General features: G+C 41.5%; 2 protein-coding genes across 3 annotated transcripts; both read right to left on the minus strand.

The window, feature by feature from the left end:
• Positions 1 to 1275: 1275 nt before the first annotated feature.
• On the minus strand, positions 1276 to 10552 carry ckap2l (cytoskeleton associated protein 2-like). 2 transcript variants are annotated; one of them, XM_047382689.1, is made up of 9 exons: positions 10365 to 10552; positions 8829 to 8895; positions 8685 to 8739; positions 6286 to 7481; positions 5938 to 6133; positions 5549 to 5707; positions 5069 to 5129; positions 3825 to 3978; positions 1276 to 1761 (listed from the first exon to the last, which is right to left on the minus strand). In XM_047382689.1, exons 1-9 carry the CDS (start codon positions 10402 to 10404, stop codon positions 1452 to 1454), a joined length of 2238 nt encoding a protein of 745 aa, XP_047238645.1. In that variant the 5' UTR covers positions 10405 to 10552; the 3' UTR covers positions 1276 to 1451. The 2 variants fall into 2 exon arrangements, with proteins under 2 accessions (XP_047238645.1, XP_047238646.1); XM_047382690.1 differs by lacking the exon at positions 10365 to 10552 and adding an exon at positions 10191 to 10301.
• Positions 10553 to 16985: 6433 nt separating this feature from the next.
• On the minus strand, positions 16986 to 19946 carry LOC124877353 (interleukin-1 beta-like). Its single transcript, XM_047380466.1, has 5 exons — positions 19815 to 19946; positions 19282 to 19522; positions 18979 to 19143; positions 18582 to 18718; positions 16986 to 18460 (listed from the first exon to the last, which is right to left on the minus strand). The coding sequence occupies exons 2-5, from the start codon at positions 19496 to 19498 to the stop codon at positions 18239 to 18241; spliced, it is 741 nt and encodes a 246-aa protein (XP_047236422.1). The 5' UTR covers positions 19499 to 19522; positions 19815 to 19946; the 3' UTR covers positions 16986 to 18238.
• Positions 19947 to 20537: the final 591 nt, after the last annotated feature.

Consider the following 20537-nt stretch of genomic DNA (forward strand, 5'->3'; position numbering starts at 1 on the left):
TCTAAAGACATGACAGTTGTGTCTCACAGTGGAGGTATTTAAGCAGCCTGGCAGTACTGGTTCCATTGTTGGTCCAGTTCCAGCATATTACGTGGGACGGACCAACAACTTATCAGTGCATCAAATCATAAGTCATGTGTTTTGTGTGGAGCGGTGTCTCGCACAAAGTGGAACAACTATAGACATTTTCATAAAGAAATCTGGAAGATCAGATCTTAAAACTGTCAGAAAGATTTTTACTTCTGAATCTCTAAATATTTTCACATTAAAATGAACAACTGCCAGTTTCCACATGCATATAAAGGTTTGCACTGAATCCAGTTTTCTAACTTAAATCTTGAGTTTTTCAAAGTATGCTTTAACATTTCTTCCCCTCTGATGAAGGCTTTCAGTTTCCATCAGTGTCAATCATTTTCACAGAACCCCTCACATACATACAGCTGTACACCCACAGAGCATTCCTGTCAATCCCATGAGGTTTTATTAAACAAATAAAAGCTTTTAAAAATAATATAGCCACAAAGATGATTTAATGAGGTGATGCATATCTGTTATGAAATCCATGTTGGCTATGACTCCTGTTATTTTAAATAGGGAGGATGTTGTAGACGGTAGACATAGAGGGAGTGGATCGATGTAATCGTTTTGTGCGGGAATAAAGTAACGTTCCCCTTCTGGCGGTTCCTAATGTTTAAAATGTTATTTGTAATAAATATTTTTCTGGGAGGGTAAACTGGTTCAGCAGGTCCTGGATGTAGGAACAACGCCTCTGGTTAGATGCAACAGATAAAACTGTAACAGGAAAGTTTACATCCTTTTTCCATTAAAATCTCAACTTAAAATCATTTGTTTTGAATAATTTGGAGAGGCCACAACAAAAATTCAAAACCTCATTAGTCAACCTATGTGTAATCCAGATGTTTTGTAAGTAAATGTTCTTATCAGATTAGATGCAACTGAAAGCAGCGTGATGCAAACGTTGCAACTTATGAATCACAACATTCTGTTCATTCACAAAGTCAAGTGTGTCAAAATATCGTTTAATGGTCTTGTTGCATCATTTAATTGGTTTCACCGCACTCCCAGGTTCCATCAACACCGATCCCAGCTCCAGTTGCTTGGCAACCCAACAGATGCTCGCCGCAGCACAGAAACCATCGGTTCTGTTGTCTACCTCAATATTGCTGAGAACTTTTAAAGGTTCAACACTGAGATTAGGTCATTACTGCAAACAAATAAAATATAAAAGAATAAAAAGAAAAACCTCACTGCGTCTTCATAGCAACATGGAGAAATATTTAATTGGTTAAAATACAAAGTTCTTTTTACAGGCAGAAAAATCCTTAATATGTAGGAATATGAACATTTGCAATGTAAGAGTGAGAGTTATAGACAACCTTTGTATTTATGTTTTGTTACGAATGATAAAAAAGTGAATTAAGTAGATAAATTTAAAAACTGTCATTAAGAACAAGTTCGACACAAACTTTGTCTCCAAGTGCCTCGTTCTCTCTGTAAATGTACATCAGGTTGCTGTTTCCAGAACGGTTGGTTTGCCCGCAGGATTGTTCTTCACTGGTTTCTTTGCCCTCCTCTGAGATCAGATCACCGTACGAGCTGACACAGACGTCATGGTCCTGGAGGGATGGCGGGTATCGGAGCGAGGCTCTCTCGATTCGCACTGATCGTCGGACCGGGGTGAAGAAGCGGACCTCCTGCCCATCGACTCTTACTGGTTTGTTCTGCTGACTTGGTGGGCCACTGAGGAAGGAGTGAAGAAAAAAAAAACATTCAATAACTAAAATAACTGATGTCATTTAGGGAGGGTAAAGAATACAATCTGAATAGAAAAACTTTGCATATTGTGTCAAAATATTGTTGTGTTGTGTAAAAAATGTGATTAATCATTTCCCGGTGTGTGTTGGACTCCGGCAGGGCTGCCCTTTGTCACCGGTCCTGTTCAAATCTTTTATGGACAGGATTTCTAGGTGCAGCCAGAGGGGGTCTGGTTTGGGGACCAGTGGATTTCGTCTCTTCTTTTTGCGGATGACGTGGTCCTGCTGGCCCCCTCTAGCCAAGACCTACAGCATGCGCTGTGGCGGTTCGCAGCCAAGTGTGAAGCGGCTGGGATGAGGAGCAGCTCCTCCAAGTCAGAGGCCATGGTTCTCGACTGGAAGAGAGCGGCTTGTCCTCTTCAGGTTGGAGGGGAGTTCCTGCCTCAAGTGGAGGAGTTTAAGTATCTCGGGTTCTTGTTCACGAGTGAGGGAAGAATGGAGCGGGAGATTGACAGACGGATCGGTGCGGCTGCCGCAGTAATGGGGCGCTGTGCCGGTCTGTTGTGGTGAAGAGAGAGCTGAGCCGAAAAGCGAAGCTCTCAATTTACCGGTCGGTCTACGTTCCTACCCTCAACTATGGCCATGAACTTTGGGTCATGACCGAAAGAACGAGATCCCGCTGCTCCTCCACATCGAGAGGAGCCAGTTGAGGTGGCTCGGACATCTATACCGGATGCCTCTTGGACGCCATCCTCGGGAGGTGTTCCAGGCACGCCCCACTGGGAGGAGGCCCAGGGGACGGCCCAGGACACGCTGGAGGGACTATGTCTCTCGGCTGGCCTGGGAACGCCTTGGGCTCCCCTTGGAAGAGCTGGAAGAGGTGTCTGGAGAGAGGGACGTCGGGGCGTCTCTGCTGAGTCTGCTGACCTGGTCCCGGATGAAGCGGGAGACTACGAGGACGACGGGTATGAGTACGAGGGATTAATCATAAATAATTATTTAAAAAAACAACACAAATTAATTTGAATGAATGTTTTAATTGCGCCCCATTGTTAATGTAATGTCGTTTAGCTTTGGCAGAGGTTATCATGGGTGGAGGAATCTGATTTGTATGTAATCAAAGATTGGTGTGTTGATTTCACAATCTTACAGAAGACAAGTCATCTTCACATGCAGTTATTTTTATAAACTGTAAACCCGGCGGCATTTAAAAAACACAACCTTCCACAGGAGCTGTTGGTCGTCTTCTACACTTTCATTTTTCAGTCTGTCCTGTCTTTGACCATCTCCAAAACAGGACAGGTTCAGACTGCAGCGAACATTTATGTCTGCAGAGAGGATGGTCAAGACTGAACTTCCCTGCATCCTGGACTTATACTGATCTAGGGTCAGGAAAGGGCCAGCTAACCTATCTGCAGAACCCACACAAGCTGTTTAGACTTTTACCTCCAGGTCTTCAAAAACCAGCCACAATAGAGACAAGTTTCTGTCCCCAGGCTGTTCTCTGATGAACACAACGAACACCTTACAGCCAGAGTAGTCAGCTACTCCACTGTGGAACAAAATAAGTATATATGGGCTATCACAACCTTCCGTTCTTTTTTATTTTATATAAAAAAAACTGGCTGTACATTCACATAAATACTGTTCCTTTTATCCTTGTTCTATTTCCTCTAAAGTTTATATATTTCTACCTAATGTCTGTAAGCTGTGAACGCCTTGAAACCGAAGTCAAATTCCTTGTTTGTGCACACGATCTGGGCCAATAAAGCTAATTCTGATTTTTATTAGGGTAACCCACACAATAAGTAGCATTTCAACCCACAAATAAATTTTCCTTAAAACATTTGGCACCATTTTACAAAAAATAAACAGGTTTTGCGAATGGGAAAAGATGTATTGGCAAGCAATGCTACAATAAAGCAAAAATAATGACGAAACTATTTTCTTTCCCTTTGTGCTAGTTCTGTTTAAAATAGACAACTAAAGCCAACTATAAAGCACCCATAACCATTTGCAACAGTGAAAGTAACAAACCCTCAAACTTACCCAGGAGTTGCGGTGATCTTGTACTTCACTACTGAGGAGCCTCCTCGCTCTCTCTTAATGAGTGCTTTGGCAGGTTTAGGTGTCACCAGTGGGTTGCTGCCATGGTCTGGAGATGTTTCAGTGGTTGGGGAGTCATCTTCCTGTTTTTCATTTCCTTGAAGAAGCAACAAGAAAAAAACATTAAGTTGAAGTCAACTTACAAAAGATCAAATGAGAGATGTTCTAATGAAGATGTTTTTTGTCACTGATAATAATGATTTGACTCATTAAGGATGGTGATATGGAGCACCAGTCTGATACTAATTTAAGGGCACATTCACAAGGCCGGTCAGGTTTACGGATCGGTAAAAGTGAGAAAACTCACACCTTCGGTTTGCTTTTTCGCAGAGATTTTTAAAAACCAGACCAAACAAACCCATGCAGTTGCAGCAGATTGTTTCGGAGGCAGCATTCCTCCAGTACTGCACTGATCGAGAAGGAAAAAAACGTATGAAGAAGAAAGTCCGTATCATCTGGGTTTCTTCACTTCTCCACAAGACATTTTCAAACACTTTCATGTTCGCTCTCTTACTTTATTTTTCCTCTACTTCTTCGACTCAAACGCGCTGCTCTTACGCTACATACTGTCTTCCTGCTTTTGGTACGCTGGCCTGGCATGCCTTCACACTCCAGGTGACCCGCTACAGGGACTGGATAAACCGTGCAGAGATCTGCAGCTGTAACCGTGCCAGGGTACGGATCTCTGGGCCGTTTCAGGGTCCAGGGTGGGTTCTACCGTCCTGATCCGCTCCAGAAACCGGACTCTGGTATGGAACAAAGCGGTCCAAAGGTTTGGTGTAAAAGCACTGTGAAGTTGATCAAATCACTGCCATATGCCTGAAATCTAAGCAGCTGATTGTTACCCACTTAACTCACTCATCAGTGCTGTATGTATTATGCAAAATCTTCTTTTCTTTCTGATGGCGACATATTTTGTCCCTGCAGGGTTTTCTGCAGGTCACCCTTAATATTCTGCTCTGACACTGAGTGAACTGGGTTTAGAAAGCTACTAATATGTTACTATGTTACCAAGTTGCCTAAAAGAGCACAGCTTAATCATCTTAATCATCTTTATGTTACAGCGTAAATTTGGACATTTCCGTGTAATCTTTGTTTATTCTGCAATATTTGGCCAGGATGGGCACAGTGAAGTCTCCTTCTATTTGTACAACCAGCTCCACCAATGTATTTATGGAGACTATTACCTTGGATTTCGTCCTTCTTCTTCAGAATGTCAAACACCACTGTTCGCAGCTCATCCACTGGCTGAAAAACAAACAGTGAAATAAAGAACAAAACAAACAGAAATGATTCACCCCCAAAATGAATATCATGGCTGGAACCATTCTGATGATTCATTAGAAATTGTTTTGCAACAGTTGTTGATTTGAACATTATTACAGCTTCTTATACCACCTGACATCCAGCAGAGACAGGCAACACGCCAACTCATGATGAAATGTTACAGTTCACACCCGGGGCAATATCAACGAACAACATTTGATACCTCTGACTGTGGAAATCCAAAACCAGCATCTATAGATACCGTATGTCCACCTGATAATAATGTATGCTGCAGTCTCCTATCTGTTCCGATATTCACTGCTTCCCGTGACGGAGAAATTAAATTCACAATGTTGGTGTTGTCTTAATGAAAGCAAACATCTTTAACTCTAAAGACGTACCTCCAGTACAACTCGAACAGCCTCTTCGAACATGGGCAACACATCCAAGATTCCCTCTTGCTCCATTAGGCGGGCTTGACAGATCCAGTATTTGGCAAACTTCTGAGACACCGCTGGCAGCCGTGAGAGAACGTCCTTCACTTGGGCTGGAGGGCAGCCCTGAGGACACGGACCAATACAAAGACATGATTAATCTACACAAGTTAAAAAGTGATGTTGATTACTCTTCTCATGTTTAAATGACCATCTGGTTTTCCTCGCTAGACAACACTGATTATACAGTTTCAACCATTATGTTGGTTTTTATCACATAACTTTTATATCACATAACATTAGCTTGTAGAAAAACCACCCAAAATAAAAATAATTCACTCCACTGTTTACCTTACCTCTGCGAGCAATTTGATGCAGTCAGCAAGGGACCTGTCCACTGCAGAGATGAGGGAACGGGCTTCATCTTCGACATTCATGGACGCCCAGAAGGGGTGAGGGACAGACACGGCACGCGTCACTTGAGGTTTCACTGGCATTGGAGGACGTTTGTAGGAAATCCCCTTGGATTGTCGCCATTCTTGGAGTTTTCTCCTGACAACCAAATAGCAAAACAAATGCTGGCTAAATATTTTACTTCTTCCATTTTTGACCTTATTTCCAGTATCAAAGCAAATACACACAAAGCAGCAAACAAATATTATTAGTGTTATTTTTGCAACAAGCAAATTAACTGATCTGCTTACATTCTCTCCTCCTGGGCAGACGTCCGTTTCTTTCCTTCGGTCTGGGGAACAACTTTAGCTGTAACCTTTGGTGTCATGGCTGTAGCCCGGCCTACGAGGCTGATGGGCCTGGAAGGCTGTGGTGCGGTCTGTGAAACCACTGGAGCAACTTTACATTTTGTAGGCGCATGTACTGAAGGAAAGTTTCTAGTTGTTTTCTCTTTGTTGATTTGTGTCTCTTTGTTTTTCTTTGTTTTCCCCCCGTCTTTAGACACAACAGTCTGCTTATTTGTTTTGACAGTTGTTGAACTACATTTGATTGACGTCCTTGAAATTGTTGGAGCATCAGCTTTTACAGACTGAGGGTTTTTCTTTCCTTCAGCTTCAGATCTTGGCTTAACAGACCTCTCTGCAGGATGCGCCGCTGATTTACTGGTTAATACTCTCTGCTCTGCTTTTACAGTTACAGCTTTGCCTTTGGGAGCCACAGTTAACCTCAGTCCACCTGATAACTGGCTTTTACCAGTTTGTTTATCAGGAAGTGGTTTAGGATTAGACTTGTTCTCAGCTTCAGTTTTGCTCCCAGCTCTTGAATTTGAAGAACACCCCAAACCAGGCCTGTGACCATCAGAAACTGTTGACATGCCGCTGGATTGCCCTTTCTTATCAACAGAGGTGGTAGTGAATGTTTGACGTATTGTGCCAGGTGCATGTGATACATTTGATTTTACATTCCTTGGTTGTATCGCTGCAGGCACAAGCCCTGTTTTGGTTTTAACAAGTGGGCCGGTACTTATCCGACTACTTGCCATTTCCGGGGGGCATAATGTAGCTCTATTAGAGCTAAGGCTTGATTTGGGATCTGGCTTTGCTCCATGTGTACAACATCCATTAGACTGGACCTTGCTTAGAGTTTGGCTTCCTGTGTTAGGCTGCTTTTTGAGAGAGCCAACCAGGGTCAAATTGGATTTGGAAGACAATACAGTGTATGTTCTTCTGAGAATGGCATTTTGATTAACTTTTGTCTGTGCTGACACTTTGCTGGATGATGAACATATTGCATTTTGTTTTCCATCTTTCACATTAACTGTGTCAGAGGCACCAAACGCTCTTCTTCTGGGAGGATCCTGACTGAGCTGAGGTGCCGCAGCTTGACCCTTTGAACTCTGCCACCTGAATCTGTCAGGTGGACCTTTGTTTTCTTTTCCCATTACAACCTGTGAAAACAAAATGTTTATTTTACAGCATGTACTTTATCCAATTCATCTCCAAGACAGTTTTATTTGGTAAAGATACCTCATTAAACTAATAAGACATTTTTAAAACAGTAACATGCTATTGTTTATGCACACTCCCTTCTGTGTGAAAGTTACTTTAATTGTAGCCTTGAGTAAATTACGAGGCAAGTTTTTTTGTGTAGCATTTTTCAGCAACAAGACAACTCAAAGTGCTTCATATGATTAAAAAAGGTATTTTCCAATAACAAAACAAAAACTTAAAAAGTACACTGCTGTGGCACAATGAAGTAAAATAAAAAAGTAAAGAAAAGTTGGACTACACACTAAAATTAATGAGTTATAATATTCTAGGATTAAACAACCCCCCTGTCAGAAAATCTAAGATTTTAACCCATTCATTGATGCACTCGAGTCCATTTTTTTTGTACCATAAAGTCAACCTTTCTCCCTGGGGAGGAAGCAAATTCTTAAAACTCTGCTTCTGTCCCATTTCAAAACATTGCTTCTGTCTCCTGACAGAACTTTACTTCCATCCACTTATGTGTCTGGGTAATGGGGGGATATTCCTTTAAAACCCACAGACACCCTGTTAGCGGTGGGTTGCCAGTTTGAACTTTCACACCATCCGTCTGAGTGGTTGTGTCCCTGCGCAAGACACTTCATCCGCCTTGCCTACCAATGGTGGTCAGAAGCTGATTGCATGGCAGCTCCGCTTCAGTCAGTGTAGTTGATTTGGTAGAATTGTGTCATTTTGTCGAAATGTATTTTGATTGGACACAGCATTGGTGGTGGACTTGATACTGATGTACAGACTACTTTTCTAATATGAAGTATTTTCTCAGTAAAGAAGTTAACTAATTCATTGTAGACCCTGGTAGAGTGGAGTTCAGATGCTACAGCCACAGGAGGGTTGGTTAACCTGTAGACCATATCAAACAAGGCACAAGCATTACAAATGTTGTTGTTGATGATCTAAGAAAAGAAAGATTCCCTTAGATCTGTGACGTTTCTCTTTATAGACGAAACAGTGAAACCGGAGTTCGGTCTTTCCCCCCCTCCATTCGGCTTTTTGACACTCCCTTTTCACAGTCCCTTCTGCATCAAAGCGACTTTGATTTTAGCATTTCAGTTAGTTATAATATAACAAATTGAATGAATGACAGTAGCACAATAACACCCTACCTTTAGAGTTGTTTTGTTAGTCTTCTGATTCTGACATTCCACATGCAGGGATCGCCTGAAAAGTGAAACATCAATTAAATTGCTCCTGGCATTACAATTACCTACTAATAAAGCACAGCAACATTTCTGACATTTCATTCTTACGTGACATTTGGGTGATTCAGTTTTCCTTTGGCTGCCAAGTATTCCATCAGCTTCTGTTTACGCAGCTCTGTAACACAAGGTTAAACAGGAAGTCTGATTGTTTGATCTATAATCTAAAACAATAAAGCTACAAACTTTACAGTGAAGATGTAAGTTTACTGACAGCCCTAAAATAATTAGGTCCTAACATCTAGTCACTTAATGAACTATCTGTTTGTGTATGCTCTTCATACAGTAGGTGTACTGCATCAACAGATTTGAAAATTACCCCTAGCTGAGGTACATCTAGATAATAAAGAATAAACAATAACTGTTAAAAGGTTGGGTCAGTGCATGTAACATTAATTACACAAATCTCTGGGGAACTTGAGGGAATGAATGCTGCTGCTTGGAAATATTTTGTCAAAATTTGGTGCTTTCCTCATAGGTTTTAGGCTACAGAATGATTTGGTGACTCTTCACCTAATTTATCCAACTTTAACAATTAAAACATTTTCCCAAATACAGCAGGTAAAAAAGTTTTGAAGAACAAAAGATTTCTCAATGAAAATATTTCTAATGTGACTATTGATATAAAATTCAGAGCAGATATCTGCAACAGCCCAAGTAATCCACACATATAAAGAACTGAAGGCAAACTGGAAATGAAGTCATGGGTAAAAATTGGAATGACATAGGGAACACAGTAAGAAAATATGCACAAAAAGTTGCTGAATATTAAAATATTTGTCAGTATTTAGAAAGCATTTCTGCTGCTACATGTGAAAACGGTTTCTGTGATGGATATGTCAAAATCACACCAGAGTAACACATGTGACAGGTTTTCCCAATAGGAGACGTTGTCATGACCAAGAAAGGCAATTATTTTACATAGTGCTTAATACATTTTTGGAAGTGAGTTAAAAACCAGAATCCTGTCATTCATTTCAAACCATAAATTCATTTAAGAAGTAATTTGATTTTTTGTATATTTATGCATTACCTGGGTTGCTGTCAACATCTGGTATGAAATTAAATGCCTCATTGGAAATAATTGGAAATTTAAGACAAGAAAAATATTCATGGGCCCCAAACTTATACCCACTTTATGGACACTAAGACAAATGCACACAAAGATAAAAGCTCACTGGTTTAGGAATATTTATTGGGTATAAAATAATCCAGGTCAGGTTTTTCGATTTATAATGTTGTGGTTTTCAACCCACAACTGATCTCTGTAGGTTCTAAAGCTGACTTGATCGAAAACAACGAAATAACCCTTTACCCTTAACCCTTTAGTGCCCACTCGGAAGCTAACAGTCGACTGCTAACTTCAGCCTCGACCTACTCTGCTTATAACAGTTTTAAATGCAACAAACGTACCATTTTAACGCTACATCTCAAAAGAACCGTCGTTTTAGACTTAAAGTGCATCCAAAAAAGCACATAAAGGAGATAAGCGTGCACCGGCTACGTGAATTGACTGTCCACCTACTAGCTAAAACAAGCCAAAACAGACACATAGACTAGCCGTTTATATAAATTAAACCTGCTAACCTTTTCTGGAAAGCAACGACGCCGATTTACCCTCGTCCATTTTTATTAGCTTTAGATTTCTTTGGTAAAGCTTAAATTTCTTTTAATTTTACCAAAACTTCATATATTTAGTGTCTGAGGCGCTGAAACAACAGACGTTAAACTGACTCCATAACAAACCGAGCTCGCGCATCAGCGTTTGAAACTACCGCGAGTGTTCCCGTTCCTTTCACTGATTGGACAATTTGAACTTTTAAAAAGAAAAAAAGCCCGAGAACAACACGCTTGCGCACAAATCCTACGCTGGTTGGAAGAAAAATGTAAACAAAGCACAAATACGTCATGAAGAAAATAAATTACTATATATATATATATATATATATACATATATATATATATATATATATATATATATATATATATATATATATATATATATATATATATAGTACATATACAGTACAGACCAAAAGTTTGGACACCTTCTCATTCAAAGAGTTGTCTTTATTTTCATGACTATGAAACTATGAATATTGTAGCTTCTTCACACTGAAGGCATCAAAACTATGAATTAACACATGTGGAATTATATACTGAACAATAAAGTGTGAAACAACTGAAAATATGTCATATTCTACGTTCTTCAAAGTAGCCACCTTTTGCTTTGATTACTGCTCCGCACACTCTTGGCATTCTGTTGATGAGCTTCAAGAGGTAGTCACCTGAAATGGTTTTCACTTCACAGGTGTGCCCTGTCAGGTTTAATAAGTGGGATTTCAAGCCTTATAAATGAGGTTGGGACCATCAGTTGTGTTGTACAGGGGGTGGATACATTACACAGCTGATATTCCTACTGAATAGACTGTTAGAATTTGTATTATGGCAAGAAAAAATCAGCTAAGTAAAGAAAAACGAGTGGCCATCATTACTGTAAGAAATGAAGGTCAGTCAGTCGATCAATTGGGAAAACTTTGAAAGTGTCCCCAAGTGCAGTTGCATAAACCATCAAGCGCTACAAAGAAACTGGCTCACATGAGGGCCGCCCCAGGAAAGGAAGACCAAGAGTCACCTCTGCTGCGGACGATAAGTTCATCCGAGTCACCAGCCTCAGAAATCGCAGGTTAACAGCAGTTCAGATTAGAGAACAGGTCAATGCCACAGTGTTCTAGCAGCAGACACATCTCTAGAACAACTGTTAAGAGGAGACTGTGTGAATCAGGACTTCATGGTAAAATAGCTGCTAGGAAACCACTGCTGAGGACAGGCAACAAGCAGAAGAGACTTGTTTGGGCTAAAGAACACAAGGAATGGACATTAGACCAGTGGAAATCTGTGCTTTGGTCTGATGAGTCCAAGTTTGAGATCTTTGGTTCCAACCACCGTGTCTTTGTGCGGCGCAGAAGAGGTGAACGGATGGACTCTACATGCCTGGTTCCCACCGTGAAGCATGGAGGAGGAGGTGTGATGGTGTGGGGGTGCTTTGCTGGTGACACTGTTGGGGGTTTATTCAAAATTGAAGGCATACTGAACCAGCATGGCTACCACAGCATCTTGCAGCGGCATGCTATTCCATCCGGTTTGCGTTTAGTTGGACCATCATTTATTTTTCAACAGGACAATGACCCCAAACACACCTCCAGGCTGTGTAAGGGCTATTTGACCAAGAAGGAGAGTGATGGGGTGCTGCGCCAGATGACCCGGCCTCCACAGTCACCGGACCTGAACCCAATCGAGATGGTTTGGGGTGAGCTGGACTGCAGAGTGAAGGCAAAAGGTCCAACAAGTGCTAAGCATCTCTGGGAACTCCTTCAAGACTGTTGGAAAACCATTTCAGGTGACTACCTCTTGAAGCTCATAAACAGAATGCCAAGAGTGTGTGGAGCAGTAATCAAAGCAAAAGGTGGCTACTTTGAAGAACCTAGAATATAAGACATATTTTCAGTTGTTTCATACTTTTTTGTTCAGTATATAATTCCACATGTGTTAATTCATAGTTTTGATGCCTTCAGTGTGAAGCTACAATATTCATAGTCATGAAAATAAAGAAAACTCTTTGAATGAGAAGGTGTGTCCAAACTTTTGGTCTGTACTGTATATGTACTATATATATAGTATAGTATATATAGTATAGTTTATTATTACTATATTTATTATTATTACTAACAAATATGCTTCACGTCTTTAGTTGTTAGTACTTATGATTTAAAATCTGATGAAATATATATATATATGTATATTCAATTCAATTCAGTTAATTTATATAGTGCCAAAAAGAACACAGAAGCACTGATCCAGGAGTACTTTCTATGGGAAGGAAAAGTAAATGTTAATGGATGTAGCTCCTTTAGTCGTTTCATCTAGAAAGAAAGAACAGATAAACTCTGAGCCAGTTTTCAAGGTTAGAGTCTGAAAGAGAGCACATATAATTAGTCACAGTAAAAGCTCAGTCAATCGCCATGACTAGGAGAGAGAAAGGGTTAAACATTGAAAGACAGGGCCATGTGTATCATCGGTAGAGGGTGAGCATTAAGTTGTTGCCAGCAGAACCTCGGACGATTCCCCTCTCCAGAAAGGTGTCACAGGTAGACACAGAGTCAGGCCAGGTGCAGCTTCTAGGAAGAGAAAAGAGAGAGAACAAAGTTAAAAGCTGAAATAACAGCAAATAATGCAACATTGGAGAGTAGTGTGAGAATGTAGCGAAGAGGGTGAAAGTGGTCATTATGTCCTCCAGCAGCCTAAGCCTATGGCAGCATAACTACAGAGATAGCTCAGGATAACCTAAGCCACTCTAACTATAAGCTTTATCAAAAAGGAAAGTTTTAAGCCTAGCCTTAAAAATAGACAGGGTGTCTGCCTCATGGGCTAAAACTCGGAGCTGGTTCCACAAGAGAGGAGCCTGATAACTAAAGGATCTACCTCCCATTCTACTTCTAGAGACTCTAGGAGCCACCAGTAAACCTGCAGTCTGAGAACGAAGTGCTCAGTTAGGAACGTATGGAACCATCAGATCCTTTGTAGCTCTTATGGCACCCTACAGGAGCGTAATGGGCGTAGGAGAATGTGACCCTCGTTTGGTCTGTTGGAACAATGCTCAAAGCATGGAAGAGCTGTTTGATGCCAATCTGCACACTGGAGGTGCACACTCTGGCTGTCTTGAGGAGAGGGCGTAGCCCGTCTGCTAAAAGGAGTGTGTGGCTGTGTTGTGCCTCAGTTAAAAGGGGGTCTTTTTGGCACAAGCGGTCATACAGCTCTCTACTGGTTGATGAATTTTCCAGCTAGAATGCTAGAAGCATTCCTGGTATGAACATGGATTCCAAGTGTACACCTTCCAACACTTTGGGGTTGTAAGTTTTCACACCTGGGTTCTTTAAAGAGCAAAGAAATGATGCATGACTGCACCTGGGAGGAGTTTTCTGGGTTGCTGGGTGCAGCTGTGTCCCAGAGGTGCCCATGTCTGGCACCGACGAGGACCTGAGAGGCTCTTTGGGCTCCTCTAAGCTGGTGACCAGATTGCTCACAACGGATCGTTCGCTGCTTGCACCCAGTGGGTTTGGTACCTCCACCTGGATCCAGAGTTGGTCCTGGTGGCAGACAATGAGTGGAGCCAGCCTGTCCAGCAGGTCCTGGCCACCAAGGAAAAGCTCTTTGTGTCACGATGTGGTTTTGGATCGGACCAAAGTGCAGACAAGAGCTCGGCAGGATCATCTTTGTAATTCAAGGATTTATTTACAAGGTCAAAAAACATAGCAAAATCACTGCAGGTTTCCCAAGGCAAGACGTGGCAAAAAACAAAGCATAATCATGGACGAGAACGAGGAGTGAGGAACACAAGGAACCAGCACTGAACAAAGACACAAAACCAACTTATATACTGTGAGATAACAAAGGCAGATAATCAACGGAACAGGTGTGACAAGGAGGCAGGGAAGCAGAAGGAACAGGCGAAACAAATACAAAGGCTGAGGATGGGCAAAGTAACTAACAAACAATAAACAGAAACACAGACCAAGCAAACTTATGGACAAAGATAAATAATCAAATGGGGAATAAGAAAACTAGAATAATCATGACTAAAGTAAACAGAGAAACTAGAGGGAACATAGGAAGAACAATAACAACCTAAGAACAAACAAAGAACCCATAAAGAAAACCTGAATACAAAAGTAAACAAACCTAAGAACACTGACTGAAATAACTGGAAAGGAAACAGAAAATAAACTAGAAAAACAAGAAGAGTGCAAAGGAACCAATAATATAACACAATTAAACACAAAGATACTAAAGAGAAATAAAACTAGAGAATCCAGGGAAGACCAAGAACTATAATAATTACAATAATAATAAACCATACCAAGTAATAAGAAAACAATCATAAAAGAACTTAATGAGGGGGGAGAACAACAAAACACCAGGAGGCAGTAGAGGGAGAAAAACAAACTAATAAACTTAATAGAAACAATTAGACAAAATAAACCATCACAAGAAAACATAAAACAAAGTCCAAAATGTCACTCCGTGACACTTTGTTTAATGTGCACATATAGATGGGGTGCACCAGAGTCATGTCTTCGAGTGTGATGTCCAGGTCCACCCAACTAGTGATGCATGATCGGTTTTGGGTGCGGCTGGTGATGCTTACATCACAAGTGTCGGTCTGAAATGGTTCATTGAAGGAGAGCATGGCTCTACTCACCTCCTCAAACATGATTGAGCACATCATGTTGATCTCTGATCCTATCTTAACATAGAAACTCAGTTGGAAACGTCCTGCTATCATGATCAGACAGTATAGACGACGTGCATGTCCATTTTGGTTCAGTTTATTTGAGAACCTTGGAAAGATGGTTTGTGGTGTTTCTCCTGGGGAGGTCCCAAGGGGTACTTGGAGTTTCCCATCCTGTCCACCTGACTCTCCATCCAATCACCTTCCGACGCCTCGCTTTTAAAGGACCTTCAGCCGTGTTCATCTTTGCTTGTCAGCTGAACTCATCCCTCCTCCACCCCACCTCCACCATCTTCCTTCCCATCTTCCTCACTCGCTGGTCGGATCGGGGGGAAGACATCTCTAAATCTAAACCTTATAAATGTTCATCTTAACTCAAGTCATTCTCAGCATTCATGTCTTCCTCCCAGGTCTGAGCGCCAAAGAAACAACCATGTAATCACACATCATTACAACTTTTCTAATTGCCATCCCTTTTCTTTGTGAGTCTTTTCAGATTGAAATGTTGATTTCTCAGAAAATTACAACTGTAAATAAAGTTCCCAAGTTCAGGCAGTCCACTTTGGAGTTTCACATCAGCAGACTTCCCTTCATACAGGTATGTTGGCGGACACCAAGAGCCTTTGTGCTTTAGCACAATCTCAGCCAGTAGACATAAAGGCCCTTTGGCAATATGGCAGCACCTAAATCCTGTGCTGGATTACCTTTAGGCACAACATCCCCAAGTGTCTATGCTGCACTTTTTAAGAGATGGACCCTGTACTCAACATAAACAATGAGGCAAGTTCTTCCTTTTCACCACAGAACTGGACAGAAGAGGATTCAAGGCTGGTTCTTGAAATTTGTTTGAGGCCAGCCATGGAAAATGAGCCCCACATGGTGTCAGAGGACTCTTAAAAAGAGCAGCTGACATGATGGGGCAAGGTGCTGTGACATCCCAGATGCAGAGGAGTTATTCAGGGCCTTGACTGAGCCAAACACAACTGTGAAACTGTTCTTTGTGAAAAGTGAAGATTTTGAGGAAGCAATGGAGAAAATGCCAAAGCTGAGACCAGCTATTCCTGGAACCATGAGACTTCACCAGGTCATTACTTTGGCTCCAGGAGAGCTGATATTTCGTGATGCAAGCTGTATGTGCACAACACGGAAGCAGTTTGACTGCAAGTGCTTCAACGCCAAGTGTTTCAGTTTTGGGCCGAAGATAGAAACTGCTGTACCGCAGTCAGCCAGTGGGGAAAATCCAAAAAAAGAAATCCAGTGGGAAAGTTCGGAGCTGATTGGGAAATGGTGTATTCTCATATATGATGATGATTTGTATCCAGGCATCATTCAGAAGATACAGGAAACACATTCGTTCGTTCGTCGTCTTCCGCTTATCCAGGACCGGGTCGCGGGGGCAGCAGACTCAGCAGAGACGCCCAGACGTCCCTCTCTCCAGACACCTCCTCCAGCTCCTCCAGGGGGAGCCCAAGGCGTTCCCAGGCCAGCCGAGAGACATAGTCCCTCCAGCGTGTCCTGGGCCGTCCCCTGGGCCTCCTCCCGGTGGGATGTGCCTGGAACACCTCCAGAGGAAGGCGTCCAGGAGGCATCCGGTATAGATGCCCGAGCCACCTCAACTGGCTCCTCTCGATGTGGAGGAGCAGCGGCTCTACTCCGAGCCCCTCCCGGATGGGCAGCACATGTCCAGGTCAAATGCATGCATTGTGTTGGGTCAAACCGTTTGATGATGTCCTTGAACTCATTCCACCCCCACAGCCGGTGACAAAGTGCCGTGTGGAGGTCTTAAAAGAGGCGTGGAACCGACTCACAAGATGAATGCAATGAAACAAGGAAATGCATGCATACACATTCACACACACACACACACACACACTCTCTGTTAAATTTGAGAAATTCACATATCAATGTTTGACAGATAATATTGTTGTAGTTGTTTTTAATTCAAGTTAATAAAACTCAGTTCAACTGCAAATTACATGTGCTGTCCTTGTTATGGTTACATAATAAAATACAATGCTCATAGCAACTCCTAAAGAGTGAATTGAAGAATAAAACAACTATTCTTCTGTAAAGCTGTATTTGTCTTCAACCCTGTTATCCTAGTCTCAACTCTGTTCCACCTACATTTTTATACATTGTTTTTATAAATGTAAAAAAATAATAATTTTGTGTTAGTTGACTTTTGTCTAAAATGTTGAGGTCTATCATCAGACCATTTATTTTCATCACAACTCTTCTGTTATACAAAATGTTTGATAAAAAATTAAATGAGTGCTTTAACGCATAGATGCATTCAGGCTTTAGAATTGCAAAAATATCAATAGTGTCCATAACAGGGTTGAAGAATGACAGTAACACATCTTGAAAAAAACAACCAAATATAATGAAAAAAGTAATGCCTGAGATGGGAAAATGTGTTTTTTCTGATGGTTAAGTATGCCTTTAATGATGAGGGATATACATACAAATAATACTTTTTGGCAAAAAAAATTGAAAATGTCGAAGTGCAATTCGAACCAAAGACATTTAAAAAACCTTGCAAATAATAGCAGAGATGTAAACATGTTGAGTCTGAATTTGTTGGAAGCAGTGATGGTTGTAAAGTCTAACAGATGCTGGGAAGAAGGATCTGTGATATCGCTCCTTTGCACCTAGGATACAGCAGTCTGTCACTAAAGAATCTTTCCACTTCTGAGGCAGCATCAGGCATGGGATGGGATACATTGTCCAAGCGAGATGTTATTTTTCCTGGAGTTCTTCTGTCTCCCAACACCTGCACCTTCCTCTCAGCTGTAGATAAGCTGCTACACCAACATACTACACCATAGAATAAAGTTGATGCCACCACAGAGTCAAAAAAGGCCCCTTGCACAAGCAGTTTTCCTGATCATAAATACAATATTAATAATTTTGCATAAATATATAAATAAATATTAAAAAGCAATAACAGCCTCATAAATTATAAGCCAACTATAAATACACAACATGCTTCTTAGACAGTGCTTTGTGTAGAAATTTTCAATACACTAAGCGGTTTACTTCCTGTACTCGGTACATACAGTAAATTCTAAGTTTAAAATGCACACGTCCTTCCAGCAGAGTGTGGTAGTGCTTTCAGCTCACTGACTAACGTTATCTGGATGTGGAGATGAGCTTCCTCCTCCAGGTGGTTTCAGATCTGACGCTGGATGCTGAAGGTTATGTGGCGAGCGGCGTTCTTCTGGCATATTTCCACAGGCTTTTTGTTTTCTGTCGCCGTGCTGATGAACCAGTCGGGGAAGAGGGCAGACATGAGAGTGCTGACATTCAGCCCGGTGTCCTGTTTGTAGAAGAGGAAGCGCCTCATTTCACTCTCTGAGCTGATCTCGGAGAGGCTTGTTTTGTCCTCCACTTCCTGGGAAAAGCATCACAAAGATCAGTGTCAGCAAATTGAGCGCTGAACATTAAATGACAAGATGACGAGGTACCCTAAGGTCTACACCTCACTACAGGGGAGATTAGTAGGAGAGTTTTACCTCCAGATGCAGGGTTGGTTTGTCACCGTTTTCGTGGCATGACAGGTAGAAGTCAGTGTATCTGATGCCCAGAACGACAGGTTGACCCATTTCAGGGTTCGGTCTAACATGCACATAGGTCGCCATGTTCAGGTAAACTGAGGAGACAGTCAAGGATAGAGGTTCATAAAAGACAAAAGGAAATCCTCTCTATGTTTTGTGAAATGTTTTCTCAACAGGTTTAAGGAATCCAATATATCATTTTAGTTGTATTTGAACTCTTTTTATTCAATAAATCCTTCAGGACGTGCATGATGTGTTAGGATATTATCTGCAAGGTCAAATCATTTTTGAAGTCTAAATATCTGATCTGACAGGGTCAAAGAAGTGTGCCAAAACAGCCATTGCACTCCTTTACCTTTGCGACTGTCGCTGCCTCCCTGCAGCATCACTGCGAGGAGCTCCAAGTTGTTCCGGACCAGAACCAAACTTCTTTTCTGGCTGTCGGTCACAGAGCAAGGATGCTCTTCTCCTCTGCTGAAGGAATCTGGTCCAGCTGAGGTCCTCTCAATGATGAATGTCTCTGAATAGAAAAATACACTTGGTTAATTAAAACGTTGATTTGTTTTATCTATCAAACTAGACTCTGTGTTTTTGTCCTGCAGTTTTGTTTAGCTTAAATGGGAATAAAAGCCCAAAATAATCTTAATTGTGTGATTACCTTCCACAACGCTCTCTAGAAGGATGCTGAGCAGGTTTTCATCACTGAAGTCGGTTCTCTGGACTGCTGCTGACATGCCACCCTTCAGCCTCTCCATGGCGATGATCAGGTTGGCGACACACTTCATGGATGGGGGTTGTTGGAAAATCTCCAAGTTTACTCCTTTGGACATCTTCTTGGTCCACATACGGCTCATGTTGCAGTTCTTGGACTCCATTTTGATTTTGATTTTTAAAAAGTTCTATTAGGAGAAAAAAGACCAGAGATGAGATACTGGAGTTTCAGGGTAATTCAGGCTTGCAGAATGGTTTAATCAAGCATCAGACCTACAGAAACACCAGCAGCAAAAATAGTCTCTATCTGCTCTCAATGTCATTTACAGTACGAGCATCACATTTCTGTTTTTATCTGCAACATCATGCAATGCAGTCCCTAAATCAACACCTCTAATCTATCTTTCTAGGAAAATCTGCAGCAATCCAACAAGCAAAGCTCCAGATAAAATACTGCCATGGGGAGACGAGTCTGTTTACCTGAAGAAGATGCTGAAGAGAAGCTGTGTTGCTTAGTTTGCTTTGTTATCAGTTGTCCTGAGGTTCTGCCTGTGTGAGCCGACCTGCAGGCTTTTTATACCACTAAGTGGAGGGAGTTTTCATAAGCCGGATGTGGGACGGCTTCTCCTGCTGCACTCACTGGTGATGAAATATTGTACTTGCACACGGAGGGCAATTGCGAAATAAAGTAAAAAAAATGTTAACAGCAACAATGAGGGAAGACGTGCTCCAACACGTGGGGCTCGTCACATCATGACATGCCTAAGATTCTGGGGCTTTTTTTGGTTTGTATTTACATGTTTCAGTAAATACATTCATATCATCAATACATTATTTTGGTCATCAGCTTTGGTAACCCTGAGACAACTGAAGCAACAATAAAAGATACCGTACATATATATGTATATATATAAAAAGAAAACAAAATCATGGTTCATAGCTTATTCGTCCAACTTCCATCAGACACTGGAACCTGGCTGTGTCATTGGCAAAGGCGGTGCTGTGAACCGTGGGGGAAATGAATGTGAGGGAATCAATCCTGGACTGTAAACGCTTAACCTGCCGGTTTGCGGTGTATAAAAAAAACAAAAACGAATGTTTAAAACAGGTTTAGGCTTAAACCATTAGCTCTTCCAAATGATGATGGGTTTTAATATGACTCCTGTCTCTAAACTATCTAGTTATGAAAAGAGGGAGAAAAAG

The sequence above is a fragment of the Girardinichthys multiradiatus genome, chromosome 12 (assembly GCF_021462225.1).
Source record: "Girardinichthys multiradiatus isolate DD_20200921_A chromosome 12, DD_fGirMul_XY1, whole genome shotgun sequence".
In the NCBI taxonomy this organism is placed as follows: Eukaryota; Metazoa; Chordata; class Actinopteri; order Cyprinodontiformes; family Goodeidae; genus Girardinichthys; species Girardinichthys multiradiatus.